The sequence below is a fragment of the Tiliqua scincoides genome, chromosome 7 (assembly GCF_035046505.1).
Source record: "Tiliqua scincoides isolate rTilSci1 chromosome 7, rTilSci1.hap2, whole genome shotgun sequence".
Classification (NCBI taxonomy): Eukaryota; Metazoa; Chordata; class Lepidosauria; order Squamata; family Scincidae; genus Tiliqua; species Tiliqua scincoides.
Window position 1 is genome coordinate 70,559,203 of NC_089827.1, and position 15,626 is coordinate 70,574,828.

At 40.2% G+C, this 15,626-nt stretch overlaps 1 protein-coding gene across 7 annotated transcripts in view; it reads left to right on the plus strand.

Moving 5' to 3' along the window:
* The window catches only part of PPP1R12A (protein phosphatase 1 regulatory subunit 12A), a 123,725-nt gene that overhangs the window by 28,005 nt on the left and 80,094 nt on the right, over positions 1-15,626 (plus strand). For all 7 annotated transcript variants that reach the window (XM_066633087.1, XM_066633091.1, XM_066633090.1 and 4 more), the window contains exon 2: positions 1,791-1,921. In XM_066633087.1, the coding sequence (XP_066489184.1) occupies positions 1,791-1,921 (131 nt within the window). The remainder of the gene's footprint in view (positions 1-1,790; positions 1,922-15,626) is intronic.

Here is a 15,626-nt window from a genome sequence, read left to right on the forward strand (position 1 = left end):
GCTGTTCAGAGGCAATGGGGGGGGAGGGAGGTGTTAAAATATTGTCTAGGAGAAAGCATAAAATGCATGGAGACTATAAAAGGCTGTGCTCTGGCTTGCATCTGGCAGTTGTGTTACGGGCCAGCATGGGCTCCAACAGTCTCCGATGGGCCACTCTTCTTAGAGCATCCTTCATGGGAGGGAGGGGGAGAGACAGGCAGTGTGCACTCCATGTGTATTTAAATAGTGGCATTGTTCAACTAAAAGTGAAGGAGTCATGACAGAACTGCTTCTGTTTTTGTCAGAAGCAGGCACATCTGCAGTTCTTGAACCAAAGAAATTTGCTCCTTTAACCAACCGAAGTCTTTCTAAGTCTGTCCACAGCAAATTACTATTTAATGTGACCAAACTTAATTAATACCCTTGCAAGGAACAAATTCCTGTTTGCTAACACATGGACACTACAGGCTCGTTTTTAAAAGTTTGTTTGGTTTAGCATACATACAGTTAATGTGTTGAAGTTAATGTGTTTAAGCATTCTACATGGGAATCCCAGAGCCTTATATGGTCAACTTACTTTGTGCTGCAGTGAACTGAAGGCACCCATCCAAAAGAAAGAAATTCCAGTTCTCTTTAACTGTCTGTTACCCTTTCCTTGGCCTCCTGCAGCTGCACAGTAGCAAACCTACTAAAATTTAAATCAAAGGTTGTGTAACCAGTGGAATATATTTTCTTCATAGCAGTCAACAACTGGATGTATGTAAGGAGCATAATGTTACTTTAGTAGGTGGTGTATGGTCATTTAGTCTAAGGATCAGAAAAGTAGTCTCTAAATCACTTTGTATGTTGACATGCAATATTCCTTCTAATAAATAACTCTGTGGTCTTGTGTGTAGAAACGTTGGCATGAAATGGGACTACCCACAGACAAGGTAGTGATTTTTCTGTAATTGAGGGTCTGAAAATATTGCAGAAACATATTTGTGACAATTCTTAACACACAAAATAGCCCCCTGAGGATCCAGTGTGTTCAGTGACCCCTGAGACTTGCAGGATGCTGGTAGTGTTAGTTTGAGGAGAATTGGTCAACTTCAGCCCATAATATAGCGCCCTGGGAAAGGGGATTCACGCCACAAGATTAAACTAGCCAATGGTACAGGAAAAATTAATGGAGCAAGTTATGTGGGAAAAAGACTGTACTGTCTTTGCATCTGGCTACTTGAGTATTTCTTGGTGGTGGTGGGGAGGGATTTTCTTCATTCTGTTTACCCTAGTAAGACCAACCTACAAATAACTTGTAACCTACAGATAACTTGTAAGAAGAATACTCTGCCATGTGGTGGGCAGTGGTGACAGGTGGCTAAGATGAAGAGTTAGAAATGACTATTCTTGTATTTTATGCAAGACAAACAGATACACAGTTTGGGATCATTTATTTATGCAGTGCAAATCTGAAGGATTGTTGCCTCTGGCAGTAGAATGAAGCTGATGCCATGTTTTGTGTTGTGTTAAGTGTATAAATGAGGAAAACAACAGTCCTGAATTAGACAGCACTAATCAAATGAGAGATGCAAAACTATTATAGACCTCATGTATTACGTAGGGAGCAGTGTCAGCTAGAGCAATACACTTGAACTTGACAATATCCAAATACGATTACAAAGGAAGTGCTAGTCCATGTTAAAGGTAAATGAACTTTGTAAATAAAAGTTTCTCTTCTTTCCCTTACCTTTCTTGCTCCATGTTAGCATATAAACAGTGGTATTTGGCAAACTAGTTTGACTTGTAACCCTTTTTTCTTCTATTTATAGGCTTGCATAGATGATAACGTAGATATGGTGAAATTTCTGGTGGAAAATGGAGCCAGTATTAATCAACCTGATAATGAAGGCTGGATACCTCTACATGCAGCTGCTTCCTGTGGATATCTTGATATAGCAGAGTAAGGATTTTTTAAACTATATTTAAAAACCAATCTTAAACATTTTTGATGAAGCAAGTGCTAATAGGAGGTTGGAGTTATCTATTCGTTCTCTCTTGATAATCTTGATCAGTATCTCTTGATAATGAAAACTGGCTGCTTTATGAGAGCATAAGTGTACCTCCATTTGACACTGAAACCTCCTTGAAGGTATATTTGAAGTTTGGACATTCCATTTTTGCCAAGATTGAGTTATTAATAAAGTTCTGTATCTGGTGACTTTGTGTCATAAAAATGAGCTCTTGGTTTGAGGCCTTTGTTTTTGTTTCTCTGTCAAATAGTGTAATGCTTCACTAAGCCATTGCTTGATAGAAGCTAACTGCAGCTTACTGGCTGACATTCGTCTTCATCTTGATGTTGGTTGCTATTCCCCCCCCCCCCCCGTTCATGGATAGCTCTCTGCAGGGTTTCATTCTTTTTTGATCACTGTTGAGTGGCAGTGCTAGGAGGAGCTGGGTTTGAGAATCTACATTTGGCTGAACTATTTATTGATGCTGCTTAAATTGCATGCAATAACCCATACTCCTGTTTCACTTTAAAGAGGAAGTGGTACTAGGTGTGTATCTTTGACTGCAGTATGTGTCAGAATAATCTTTTGAGCCAGCATATCATTTAGGATGGCAGCTGGCAAGTTCAGTTGTTTTTCATGTATTGGACTACTGAAATGATTGAGTTAGAGCAGGGGTGTCAGACACAAGACCCGGGGTCCAGATGCGGCCCACGGAAGCTTTTTACCTCTCATCTGCTAAGCAGTGCTGTGTTACTACTGAAAGGGCAGCTCACATGAAAATTTGTCTTTTCCATATCTTGAAATTTGATCATGATTTGCGTATTTTCTTTTCTGTATTTCGCAGGTGAGTTCCTAATTGAGAAAAAGTGCTTATTTTTGGTTATGACCTGTTTAATGACATCAATTTCTGCCTAATGACATCACTTCCGGCCCTCAGCAGGCATCATGAATGCTATTTGGCCCTTGGTATGAAACAAGTTGACACCCCTGAGTTAGAGGAAAGTGCATACAGGGGGCCCTCAGTAATGTATCAATGGATCCCATATCTGTGGATTCACTTAACCACAGGGGTTTCTGGAATGAAACCCCTGCGGATACTGGGGCATGTCTGTACATTCATTCTAGGTGTCTCATTTCTTTTGGTACAAATCACTTATATGTATTTTCATTATATTTGTGGGGACTGAGTTTGCAATAATTATGTACTTATTACTAAGTATTTAATTACTAAGATTTTAAAGGCATGCTATCTGTTATAGCAGAATACATGTATATTCAGCTCTATATGTGAGGAAGAAGTGCTAAAACCTGCGCCCCTCCGAAAATAACAAACTGAGATTTTCAGACCACGTTTTGAAATATCTATTTGTAATCATTATTCTGATTTTGAAGCAGTAGCTATTCTGTCTTCACTTGTTTTTGTTGTGAATTGCTCTTACAGAATTTTATAAGTTGGCATTTGTTTAGTCATTAGGAGAGTTCCTTCAGGACTCATTTAGCATATTCTCTCAAAAGAAGGTAAAGTTTTCAGCCTTTTCTGCTAAATATTTTTTTCTTTGAAGAATGGAGCTTGCTTAACAGATTTAACATTTCTGTCTTGAGAAGAGGTGGAAGACCTCTTCCTTTTTCAGGGAGTTGTTCATTTTGATGACCCAGGAATTATAATCTCTTACTCCTTTGACCCACAGATGTCTCATTTTGGTTGGTACTTTATATGAGACAGCATGGCAATTTTTTTTAAATTCAGAGGCTGCGAATCCTAGCATTTTCCCACCAAATTAACTAGTTCAAAGGCATAATGGAGCCACTGTAGTGTAGTGGTTATAGAATGTTGAACTTTGATAATTGAGACCTGGGTTCAAATTCTCAGTGGTGCACATCCCATTGGCATGGCCGCATTAGTGTGGGAAAGTTGAATAGGATTGGGCTCATAGTCATGAAATTCATTGGATGACCTGGGACGAGTCAGTATCTTTCTGAGGTAGCTTAACATACATCACCATGTTAGTGTAAAATGGGGGAACTTGCATTCATGTAGTCCTTCCTGATCAGATTGAAAGGATAGCTAATGTTCACTGAAACATCATTTTCCTTAAATTGACAGTTAGGTCCTGTGTTTATAGCTTGTTGTCTATGGCATAGCCCAGGGGTGCCCAAACCCCGGCCCTGGGGCCACTTGCGGCCCTCAAGGCCTCTCAATGCAGCCCTCAGGGAGCCCCTAGTCTCCAATGAGCCTCTGGCCCTCCGGAGATTTGTTGGAGCCCACACTGGCCCAACGCAACTGCTCTCGACATGAGGGCAACTGTTTGGCCTCTCGAGTGAGCTGTGGGATGAGGGCTCCCTCCACTGCTTGTTGTTTCACGTCTGTGATGCAGTAGCAGCAGCAAAGGAAAGGCCAGCCTTGCTTTGTGCAAGGTCTTTTATAGGCCTTGAGCTATTGCAAGACCTTCATTCATTCATATAAGTTCATCTTTAATATATTCATTTATGTAAATTTATTCAAATTTGAAATGTAAATTAATTCGGCCCCCAACACAGTGTCAGAGAGATGATGTGGCCCTCCTGCCAAAAACTTTGGACACCCCTGGCATAGCCTGTTGTCAGGAATGCATTTCTGATGCATAGTGCTGAGTTCTCCCTTTTCCATGTCTTCAGTCTTGAGGCGTTTGTTCCTGAATAATTGTAGTTCATTATGTTTGAATGACCCACATCTTCTTCTAATCATGTACACAGTACTGATGATGATGATTATGGTGGCCCCAGTCAGTCCTGTGTCTCAGATGCAAATAATTCATGATATATGGGTGGTGGTAAATGTGAATATTAGTGCACATGTGAAGTTTGTACCATCTGAAGCAGCCTTTTGTAGTGGTGAAACATGCTCTCCCTACTGGTTGTATTCTGATGACACACATTCTGATATCCCACTTTTCTATAAACCAAAGCTGTGATTAAAGCAAACTGGATTAGTTGTTTTTCCAGAAATAGTATGATGCCCCAGAGTGCCTCTCAACTAGAACTTTTCTTACCAACCCAATTAGGCAACTGACAAACATCTAGCTAGGAAGTGATTGTTTAGAAACATCCCTTTCTTATCTGATAGTTTTTCAGTTCCTGCCCTTTTATCTTTGGCTGATAATATTCCGGAAACTTTAGTTACTAAGAAACATACCAAGTGTATTCTGTAGTGTTGCAAGGGGTTGTGACTTTGCTACCCCTCTACTGATTTCTTTGCAGTGTATACCTATATGTTTCCAAGCACAATTCAAAATGCTGGGTATGACCTGTAAATCCCTAAATGGTTTATGTATCCTGTATCCTGGATGAGGCTCATTATCTTGACTCTTTTCAGTCTGGCTTTCAACCTGGTTTTGGAACAGAAACTACTTTAGTTATTCTAGTGGATGATTTAGACTGGGAATTAGACAGAAGCCACCGTCTGACTTTGGAGCAACTCTCTGCTCGATGGTATTGCTCATTGTTTCCTTCTGGTTTGACTGGCCAGGATGGGTATTGGGGGCACTGTTTTACAGTGACTCAGTTCCTTCCTGGAGGGGAGATCCTGGTACTAGGGGACTTCTGTCCTAGTTTAACATTTAACAGGGGATTGTTTCTGGATGTAATTAGAAGTAATGGTTATTACTTTTAAAGCCCTAAATGGCTTGGGATCATGTTATTTGATGGACCATCTTCTCTAAAATAAGTGCTCATGCTCTGGGAGCCTTTCCTTTGCCCTCTATGGCTTTTGGAGATGTGCAAGAAAGTTTTCTCTGTAATGGCCCCTTCTTGTGGAAGTCCCTTCCACAAGAAGTGTCTGCTCCCCCATCTCCTGCAGTTTCAGAGGAGTTCTTAAGATGCATCCTTTTAAACACTAACCATAATCTGCCTTCCCAGATTATGGTTTGTGTTTGTGCTGGTTTTTCTTGTATTGTTTTTTGTTATAATTGTATTTTTATTTTTTATGCCTGTAAGCCACCTTGTATTTTTAAGAAAGGTGGGATAAAATGTTTTAAAGTTGGAAAAAAAAACTTGAAGGATAGGCTCACCTTATATGTATCTATCTGTCCTGTGAGGTCATCCGCTGTGGATGTAGTAACATCTTGTCAGTAGGTTGGTGGCAACCCATGATAGGGCTTTCTTTGTGGTTTGTTCCTTGCCTTTAGAACTCTTTCCCCTGGCATTTAGAACTTCCGTATATCTATTGGTCTTCCATGATGATCTTAAAACCTTTTCTTCATTTTATCAGGATTGTAATTGCTGTGTTTTCTGCTGGGTCTGTGTTTTGTTTATTTCTGGTAGCTGTTTTTCTGGTTTTGTTTATTTGCATTGGTTGGTTGCTTTTGTACTGAGTTGCCATGAGTGTCTGCAAAAGGGAAAAGGTGGCATAAAAATACTTTTTAATACTAATACTTTGGAAGGGCCCCTTTAAAGTAAACTTACCCATTATCTTGTTTCAAGTCTGGAAGTGCTGCTAAACCTGAGACCCAAACCTGATTGGCCAAGAATCCCAAAACAACGTTCTGCGTCCAGAACTCAAATGCAAACTCTATCATCATGTTCACTCAGACAGCAGTATTACAGAACCAGTAATGGTCTTTTGATTGGTTATTATGCACATGATATATGCTGTCTTACATAGGACAGTCAGTCTCAGTGCAAAGGAATGAACACAACTCTGGCATAAAAAATGGTAGCCTTCAGAAAACAGTGACAGAAGTATTTCAGTTTCCCAAGAAACTACAGTTCTGAAAGTCATGGTACTTCTACAAAGGAGCTTCAAGAGATCCCAGCATGAAACTGCTAAATTAGAATTTATCAAGAGTTTTGATTATTTTTTTTCAGGCTTGAATTGAGACAATGATTTATGTTACAAGTGTTAAAATCATTGTAATTACTAATGTTGTGAACTGTAAGTGGACTAATCATAAAAATTTAAGCTTTAGAAATTCAACTTGAGTTTTATAGCCATTTAACACCTTCTCTAAATCTGCATGTATAATGCAATAATATTGCACACACTCACCCTTAACTGGGGTTAACATGCATCTGATAAAGTAGGCTGTATTTGTTTTATGATGCCACAAGAGGCTTCTGGAGCTTTTTGTTCTGCAAGAGACGAGCATGTCTATCCCCATGGACAAACTTACATGTTTCATATGGATTGTAAATATACTGAATTTTTAGCTTTCTGAACCTTAGTCAATTCTGCAAACTTTCAACAGGTTTCATTATGCTAAACTGTTCTGTTGCTTAGTGACACATTCATATACCTTGCTGCTTGGGAAGCATTACTGGTTTGAGAGGCAACTGATACTGGGTGAGGTTGGGAAAACACCACACCCTGTGAGTGGGAAGTGATAGACTAGGCATCCAGATTATACGCTCCTAAGAAATCTGCCTCAAGGAGATCATTAATTTGGAATTGAAATATGTAGACATAGAGGCACTGCTGATAGTGAAGACACTCTGTGGTAAAGCCCAGAGGAAGTGGTCTTTATTTGAATTTGCAATATCCGGTGTAAGAGGGTAGTTAGACTTAGGTGAGAAGATTTCTTGTCCCCCTAACAGCAGGTAAGGGTCATAAAGATCTTTGCATAGTGTCCCAGCATGCTGATTGTCATGCTGTGTCAAAGCATGTTCAAGAACAGGTTGCCTTAGGACAGCAGAGCTAATATTGCCTGTGGTGGATGGCTGTTAGTCATGATAGTTGTATACCAGTTCCAGGGGAGCAGTGGTGAGAGAGGAGGAGGATACCTTCTTTTCTGCTTTGTGAGTAATTGTGATGTTGAAAGGTTCCAGTGTTGAAAGACCCAAAGGACATGTAGATCTGCTGTTGGCCTTTTTTGCTGTTGTAACTGTGGGGCAAGAGATTTCAAGTGTTTAAGTGGAAAAGCAGCATTCATACCAAATTCAAGTGCACAACTGACAAAAGACCATTTATTTACTTATTTATTTGAACCAGGCCTTTCTCCCCAAGGGGATCCAAGGTGGCTTACAAAAGGGCAGGTACTGCTTGAAGCAATCTTCCCCCCTGAAGCACTGATGATTTTCCTTTGCTTAAGTTAGCAAGTTGCTGTATCAGGTGCTGATAAAGCTCCACCATGAGTGTTCTTATTCATCTATTTGAACTCTTCATTCTTGTCCTTTTCGCCATACACCAGCTTGACTAAGAAACAGGACTCCTATGTGGATACAGGTGTGCCCCCTTATCACTGGATAGGTGGATAGCTGAAATAGCAGATATGGGTGAATGCCCATCCCTGCAGCCTGGACCCTCCAGAGGCTAGGGGAGCTGTGCTCCCCTGGAAGGCTTTCCTGGCCCTCCTAATGCCTTTTACGAGCACTGAAACATCGCTTTTAGGTCAAAAACCAGAAGTGACATTTTTTAGACCGAAAATGGCCATTCTGAGGCCCGCCAAGGAAATGGGTAAACATCTGTGGCCTCTGCAGAGTCAGAAGCCCCTCTGGAGGTGAGGATGCACAGTTCTCCTCGACTCCAGGTGGTGGGGCACCCATATCTGTGGATGTGTGAAACCGCAGATATGGGATCTACAGATATGGGTGTCCCCCAGTATATTGTTATATAAAGGTAGGAGCTGGTTGTTGAGAATAGGTTTAGGGCAAGGTAGTTATCAACGGCATTACTAAGGGGCTGTGGAGGGTTTGGGCTGCACCGGGTGACATGCACAGGGGGTGTGATACTCGCTAGTGACCAAAATCACTAAAATTGTGGTTTCTAGTAATAATACCATCATGTTACATACCATTTGAGATGTAATTTACAGCAGATTGAAAAAAAAAACCAGAGTGAAATGTCTCCATTCTATCAAAAGTTATGGCCGAAGAACCAGAAAACAAAAATGCAACTGTCTTATGTACCAAAAAAGAACATTTCCTTAAATCAAAATGGATCAGTGAGACTGATTGTTCAAAGAGCCAATGATATGTTATGACATAGCATGGAACCAATAAGGGCTTAGTAAGGTAAAATCCTGGGGGGGGGGTGACACTACTAGTGACCAAAATCACGATTTGTAGGAATAATACTATGTTATATACCATTTGATGCGTAATTTACAGCAGAATGCAGTGGAAAAAACAATTTGAAATATCTGTGTTCTATCAAAGGGTATAACCAAAAAATCAGTGGGGCAGGACAATGGTACATCACCAAGTCCACCACCTTGATCATTGTCCTCCCCATTGCATGGGAGGAGGTCCGTCATGGGGGTGATGTGCTGGCCTCCCGCACTGGGTGACACAAATCATAGTGACGCCACTGGTAGTTATAAAATCTATTCTGATTCTTCCCTAGAAATCAATAAAGCCATTTCTAACCAACATTGCATATACGCAACAGGGACCAAATGTGTACACCTGTGGGTTGGGCAAAAATGGGTTAACCTAAAAGTTCCTACCAATTTGATTGAAATGAGCATTGACATAACTGGTTTGTAGTTCATGTGTAAGCTAGTAATTTAAAGAAACAAGTCTGGCAGTATGATAGTATACTTGGAACAGAAACCCCTCCCATGGAGGGTGTGGTTTTGCCAGGCTTGACCCTGGGGGTTTATAGTTTTTCTTACTACAGAGTGGATGTATCATTTCCCTCTGTGGTTCTAATTTATTTTTTAAGAAATGTATATCCTACCTTCCTTTGCAAATGCCCAGTAAATGTGCATGCTAATATGAATGCTCATATGAGAGAAAAATTCAACATGTTAACCAGTGACAGTATAGTTTCTTGCCTCAGAGTGCCTCACAATCAAGGAAGATGCACAAGAAAAACTTCAGCAGTAATTACTTGAGGGATGCTATGCTGGTTTGAATAGGGATATTTTATTTCCCTGTTAAATGAAAAAGCCACTGTTTTAAAATGGTGCCTCTTTTTCCAAGTGGCAAGGATTAATGATGTAGATTTTTCTGCCCTAAATGTTTTTGCCATGTTGGAAATACTGTCAATCAGTAGTCATAGATCAAAGTTCTGGGTAGTGTAAATCTGTTACCTGTACAATGGTTTGTTGTCAATACCTGAGCTAGGCCAGTGTGCTCAGTACAGAAATTGCAAAGCAACAGCATACCCCTTAAACACCCTTTTGTGAACTAACAGCCTGACCAGAATATTGCAGGTGGTTTGCAGGTTATTTTTGGAATCCTGTTTTGAATCAGTACCAGGTTTGTCCTCAGGACTCTAGAAGTAACCATTCTGTACAACGTTTCAAGAATATTGACCATATTGTTTAATATTTGATGCTTGCATGTTGTAGTTTACATTCCTGTGTTCTTTAAAAGAAAAACAAGCAAGTGATATGAATGTGCTACAGATGAACTTGACAGATGGCTGTGTGCACAGTACTTTTCACATTGGTGAAACTTTAGTGTGGTGCATCTGACTGCAGAGGGCAATGTCTTAATTCGTTCAGATGATATGGCCTGTATTAATAAGGGGGTGAGGAGGGGAGAGAACCAGGTAGGTAGGAAATGCACACGTGGGGACGAATAGGCATGTGGGACAGATAGTCTCTTCAAGACCTTGAGGCACATTTGTTGCTTTTCTGAGTGGAGTGATACTGGCAGTTTTCCTCTGCTCCTAAGCAGATTATCTGATGTTAAACTTGGGACTTAAATAGGAATCCAGTGGCCTTCATAATAGGTACTGTGTCTTGGATGTGACCAAGGGGTCTCTTGTATGTATTCCTGCTTCTCTCAGTCTTGGACAAGTTGCTTTGCAAGATCCAGGTGAAGGAGGCCATGGCAAGACTCTTCTGTTACTAACTAGAGAAGATTTCTGCACATCTTTCTCTTTCATCTCTTGTGGTGCAATCCTAACCTCTTATGTCAGCACTGGCTGCCATAACCCCTTATAACCTAACCCCTTATGTCAGCACTTTTCCAGCACTGGCATAGCGGTGCCAATGGGACATGTACTGCATCCTGCAGTTGGGTGTCACTCACAGAGGCCTCCTCAAAGTCAGGGAATGTTCGTTCCCTTACCTCAGAGCTGCATTGCCCTTATGTCAGTTCTGGGAAGCACTGATATAAGGGGTTAGGATTGCACCCATTGTGGATTAAATCTTAAGTCTCAGATGGAAACTCTATTTTTGTATTATACATACTTTACTAGACATGTGATGGCTGCTTGGGCCTCACAACTTGACATCTTTGGGAGGAGGTGTATAGGATGGATACCCAGGCCACCTGTTATCTTAAAAATTCTGATTCATTGCAAAATTTCCTACCAGCACAGTACTGTCATTTGGGGAAGCTGCATTTGGGTGCAGGTGCAGAGCTATCACTTTAAGAAAAAAATATGGTTGCCTCCTTTTGGAAACCAGTTTGTTCTGTGCTCTGCAGTAGCTCTCCATTAATTCTGAGATCATTCTGGAGTGACACTGGAGATTACTTGAGCAGGACAATTTGCAGGAAAAAACATAGCTGATAGTTCTCCATAGTATCTCCAGTACCACTTAAATTTACCCATCAAGGACAGAGAATTAAAAAAATAAATAAATAATAGGGAAGAGGAGAGACAGAGAATAACTAAAACCTTGTCTTTATCCGGTCTTTGCTCTATAATGCTAAGGGATGCAGTATTTTAGGGAAGCCATTTGTGCCCTGTCAGTTTTCTCTCATTAGTAGTGCTCCTATTTATCTTCATTTTTTGAGTTACTTTTTTCAGTGTCTTAATGCTTGCTGCTGGGAAAAAGAAACGAGAAACTTTTAGAGGGTGGTCTTTTCTTTTTCTCTTTTCCACATGTCTGGTTTCTATCTTGATATGGAGCACAGCCCATACTTCTGGAATGCCAAAGAGAACTTGAGGAGGATAGAACAGCCCAGTTGACTATTCTGGCTGGAATAGATGCTAGGAAGAAAATTAATATGGTTGTCTACATTTAGTAGTGAGTGGAACAAATTATTTGTTTTCGGCAAGGCTCTTCCTTTGTTTTGGTATAGCAATCAGCTTCAATCTTATTGCATATTTGTACACCATTCTCCTGTTGACAAAGTGTAAAGTGGTTTTGAGAACTTTGTTTGCTATTTAAATGTTCTAAATACTAATAGTCTAGAGCAGGGGTGGCCAACCCATGGCATGTGTGCCACTCCCATGATTCTTGCTCTGTACCTTATGGCACTAGGACAGTGCTATTCAAACTGGGGTGTTGCGACGCCCCAGCCTGAGGGCCCTGGTCTCTGCCCCCTTAAGGGGCAGGGGCAGCCTAGAGGTGGGGGGGGGGAAGACAGCCTAGAGGCAGGGGGGAAGGCAGCTTAGAGGCAGGGGGGAAGGCCAGGATTGTGCTGCTCAGCGGGCTGCAGGGGCTTGGGTGCACTTACCTAAGCCTCCTGCAGCCTCCCCGGGGTGCGGGGAGCCCGGCGTGACTTCTGGCAGGGCTCCCTGCAGCAGGGAAAGTGGATGTGGAGCGATCACATCCATTTAACAAACCCCGTATGACAAAAAATGACAAACCCCGTATGACAAAAAAATCAAATTAAATAAGTAAATTAAAAGTTTACAATAAGTATAAGTTTAAAAATTTGTTTAAAATAAAGAACCCCCTAATCCTTCCAAGCAGTTGTTGATCTGTTTTTAAAAATTCCCCAGACATCCCAAAGGCTGCAGTCCTATTCACACTTACCTAGAAGTAAACCCCATTGGCTATCATTAACAGCACATACATAGTAGCTTGTTAAAAGGGCAGATCTGTCACATTTGCCCAAATGCTATCTCATACCATGGTAGCGTCAAGTCTAATATTTTAAAAATAAAATACATATTGAAATGAATGGGGACCCACCTGAAATTGGCTCTAGTAGGTCCTGACCCACAGTTTGAGAAAAGCTGATGTAGACCATTAAGAGAAATTTCCACCTGAGTTAATTCAAATAGTGTACTAAGATTTTTTTTGTCAAGGTACAAAATGCGTTTTCTGTCTTTTTGAAGGAAGCCCTGTCTGGTCATGATCTTGATCACAGAATTATAGAGTTGGAATAGGCCTAATAGGTTATCTAGTCCAACCCCGTAAAATATTGATAAAGTATTAGTAAGCAGAGATCCAGACTCATTTCCAGATTCAAGCCATTTGTTTTCAGAACATTGTCTAGCAGCAACGGATTCATTTAATCTTTCATTGAATTTTTTTTCTACTAGAGAGTAATATTGTGGGTCATTTTATACATCAGTTTAAATCCAGTCATTTCATTTTTTCTTTGCTTTGAAGAAAGGCTCATTACAACATACTGTGTAATTTTTTTATTCCTTAATATCTCAAGTCCCTTTCATGTCCCTAATGCTTAAGTCTAATTACAGATCTAATATGCAAATCTTTGAAGCAAATGGGTACAGCATACATGTCTGTATTTAATGTTCGCACTTGATTTTTCTAACTTGGTTTACTTGGTTATCTCTATTTATAAGGCATGAAACATACTTCCTCCAATGCTGAAGAACAATTTGAGTTGGATATGTGTTAGACAGGAATTCTGGGCCTCAATTATAGGCCTCATTGGTGTTGAGCAAGTTCTGTGGAGGATCTTCAGTAGTTCTCAGTTAATTGGTTGGTGGGAAATTAAAGGTAAAGAACTGAAAAGCTCCTATAAGGAGTTAGGGGCAACCCCTCATTGTGTATTGGTGACTTCCTTTTTTTTGTGTCTTCCCTCCTAATATACAGATAACACATGTTGCTTCCATGCTATGTGATGGTTTCATGTGCTTGCCTATTAATGGTTCACTAAGTTGGCTCTTCATGGTGCCTCAAAACATGGTTTAGGAAAGCCTCCCACATTATAATTCTGGACCAAAATGATACAATACAATATGGGGGTGGTTCAATGTACCTATTAATTTCTTGTCACTTTCCTACCTTTTTATAACCAGTTAATTCTTTAGGTGTTCACTGCCATTTGTATTTGTTTCAACTCTGCTTTGAGTATTCCATCTTTGGTTTTTATCGTTGTTTCTCAACATTTGTTCCTCACTGTACCACTTTGCACAGTCCACCTATTAGAAGTATCACTGAATGTAACTGGCAATGTCATCACCAGTTACTTCCAAATTGGGAGGCTAGATGCAACAAACTCCAGTAAGAGGGCGGATTGGGGGGGGGATTTTTTGAGTGCTCAAAAAGCACATGCCCGCCAAGTCTCCTGTAGCTGCTTTTCACACTGTGTAACTGGTCTCACTGCCAAGCAGTAGGGGTCTGGGTTTCCCACATGTACCATTGGATGCCACCTCAAGTACCATCAGTGGTATGAGTACCACTGGTTGAGAAACACTGGTTTATGTCTTGATTTGTTCAGTAGGTTCAGGACATCTAGTTTAATGCTTCCATTTAGCTTAGCTCCTTCATTCAGAACTATCACTTTGCCCTTTTCATTTTAAAATGTTTCCCCCTAATCACCTTCTTAATTATCACAACCAACATTTTTGTAGCTGTGTGTTTCCTCTCTTCACGTATTATCTTAGTGCTGTTAGCTCTGATCCTGCTTAATATTGTATACCGATAATGCAGTGAGCCACTAAACAATTTAAAACTCTGTACGTTACTCTGAACATGACTGAGATGACTAATAACCAGAAATCAAGGGCTGAATGTGCACCATGGGCTTATCTAGCTCATCTGTCTGACCAGAGGCCTTTTCAGGGATTTCAAAGCTGCTCCTTAATGGAAGTTCAAGGGTCCTTCTATAATATTGTGAATTGATGGTTCATACCAAGGTATTTTAAATCACCAACATAAAAGGTGGAATTAAAATCAAGTTTCCCTTAGCTCAAGTTTTCCCTTAACAGCAAAAACCTAGCACACACACACACAAACCTAGATTGGTTGCCATTAATTTCTACAACCTAGAAACCTAAATCTTTTGGTCATGTAGTCCATACGCATAGAAGAATTATATCAGTTTAAATATTTCAGCAGATCTTGTAAATTTTGAATTTAGGAACTTTTTAAGCTCTTCTGTCTTTTAAAAATTGTAGGTTTTATGGATATTTCAGGTTGTTAGTCATCTTGAAAAAATTGTTAAAAGGGTAGAGTTTAAATGCTGAAAACATAAATTAGAGATTAAACTGTTCAGGTCTTTCAGTCTACATGCAGAAATATCAAACAAGATCACTTACTGGAATCTAAGTCATAGTATTTTGCATGCTTTAGAAATAAGTCCCATTTGAACAAAATAGAACTTTTCACAATAGTAAATGTGCATATGATTAGGCTAAAGGTCCCCAGAATGTTCTATCATCCAGGGCTAGTTACTGGGCAAAATAGTTTCTCTTCATAAGCTGGAAAGTGTATAATAAATATTTGTTATTTGAGAATTAAGCATGCTACAGTGTTCATGTAGCTGGAAAGCATAAAAAAAGGAGAACTTGTTTTATTCTGAAACTGTTCTGGAGGCTACTCTGGAGGCTTTTTGCAGAAAAAGTGGCTTATAAATAGGAAAATGAATATAAGATTATCTGTACGGGCTTTGTGATGACCCTGGTGAAAATGGAAGGTACAAAAGTTCAAAAATCTTAGCTTGGGTTGTCTGGCTTAGAACATATCCCAGCCATTCTTGAAACGGAAACATCTTTAAGCTCGTCCAACACAGGGTCGTGAGAGGCTGCCAAGAGCCTCTTTGCCTCTGAAATACTGTTGAGCCTTGACTTCTTCCCTGAAT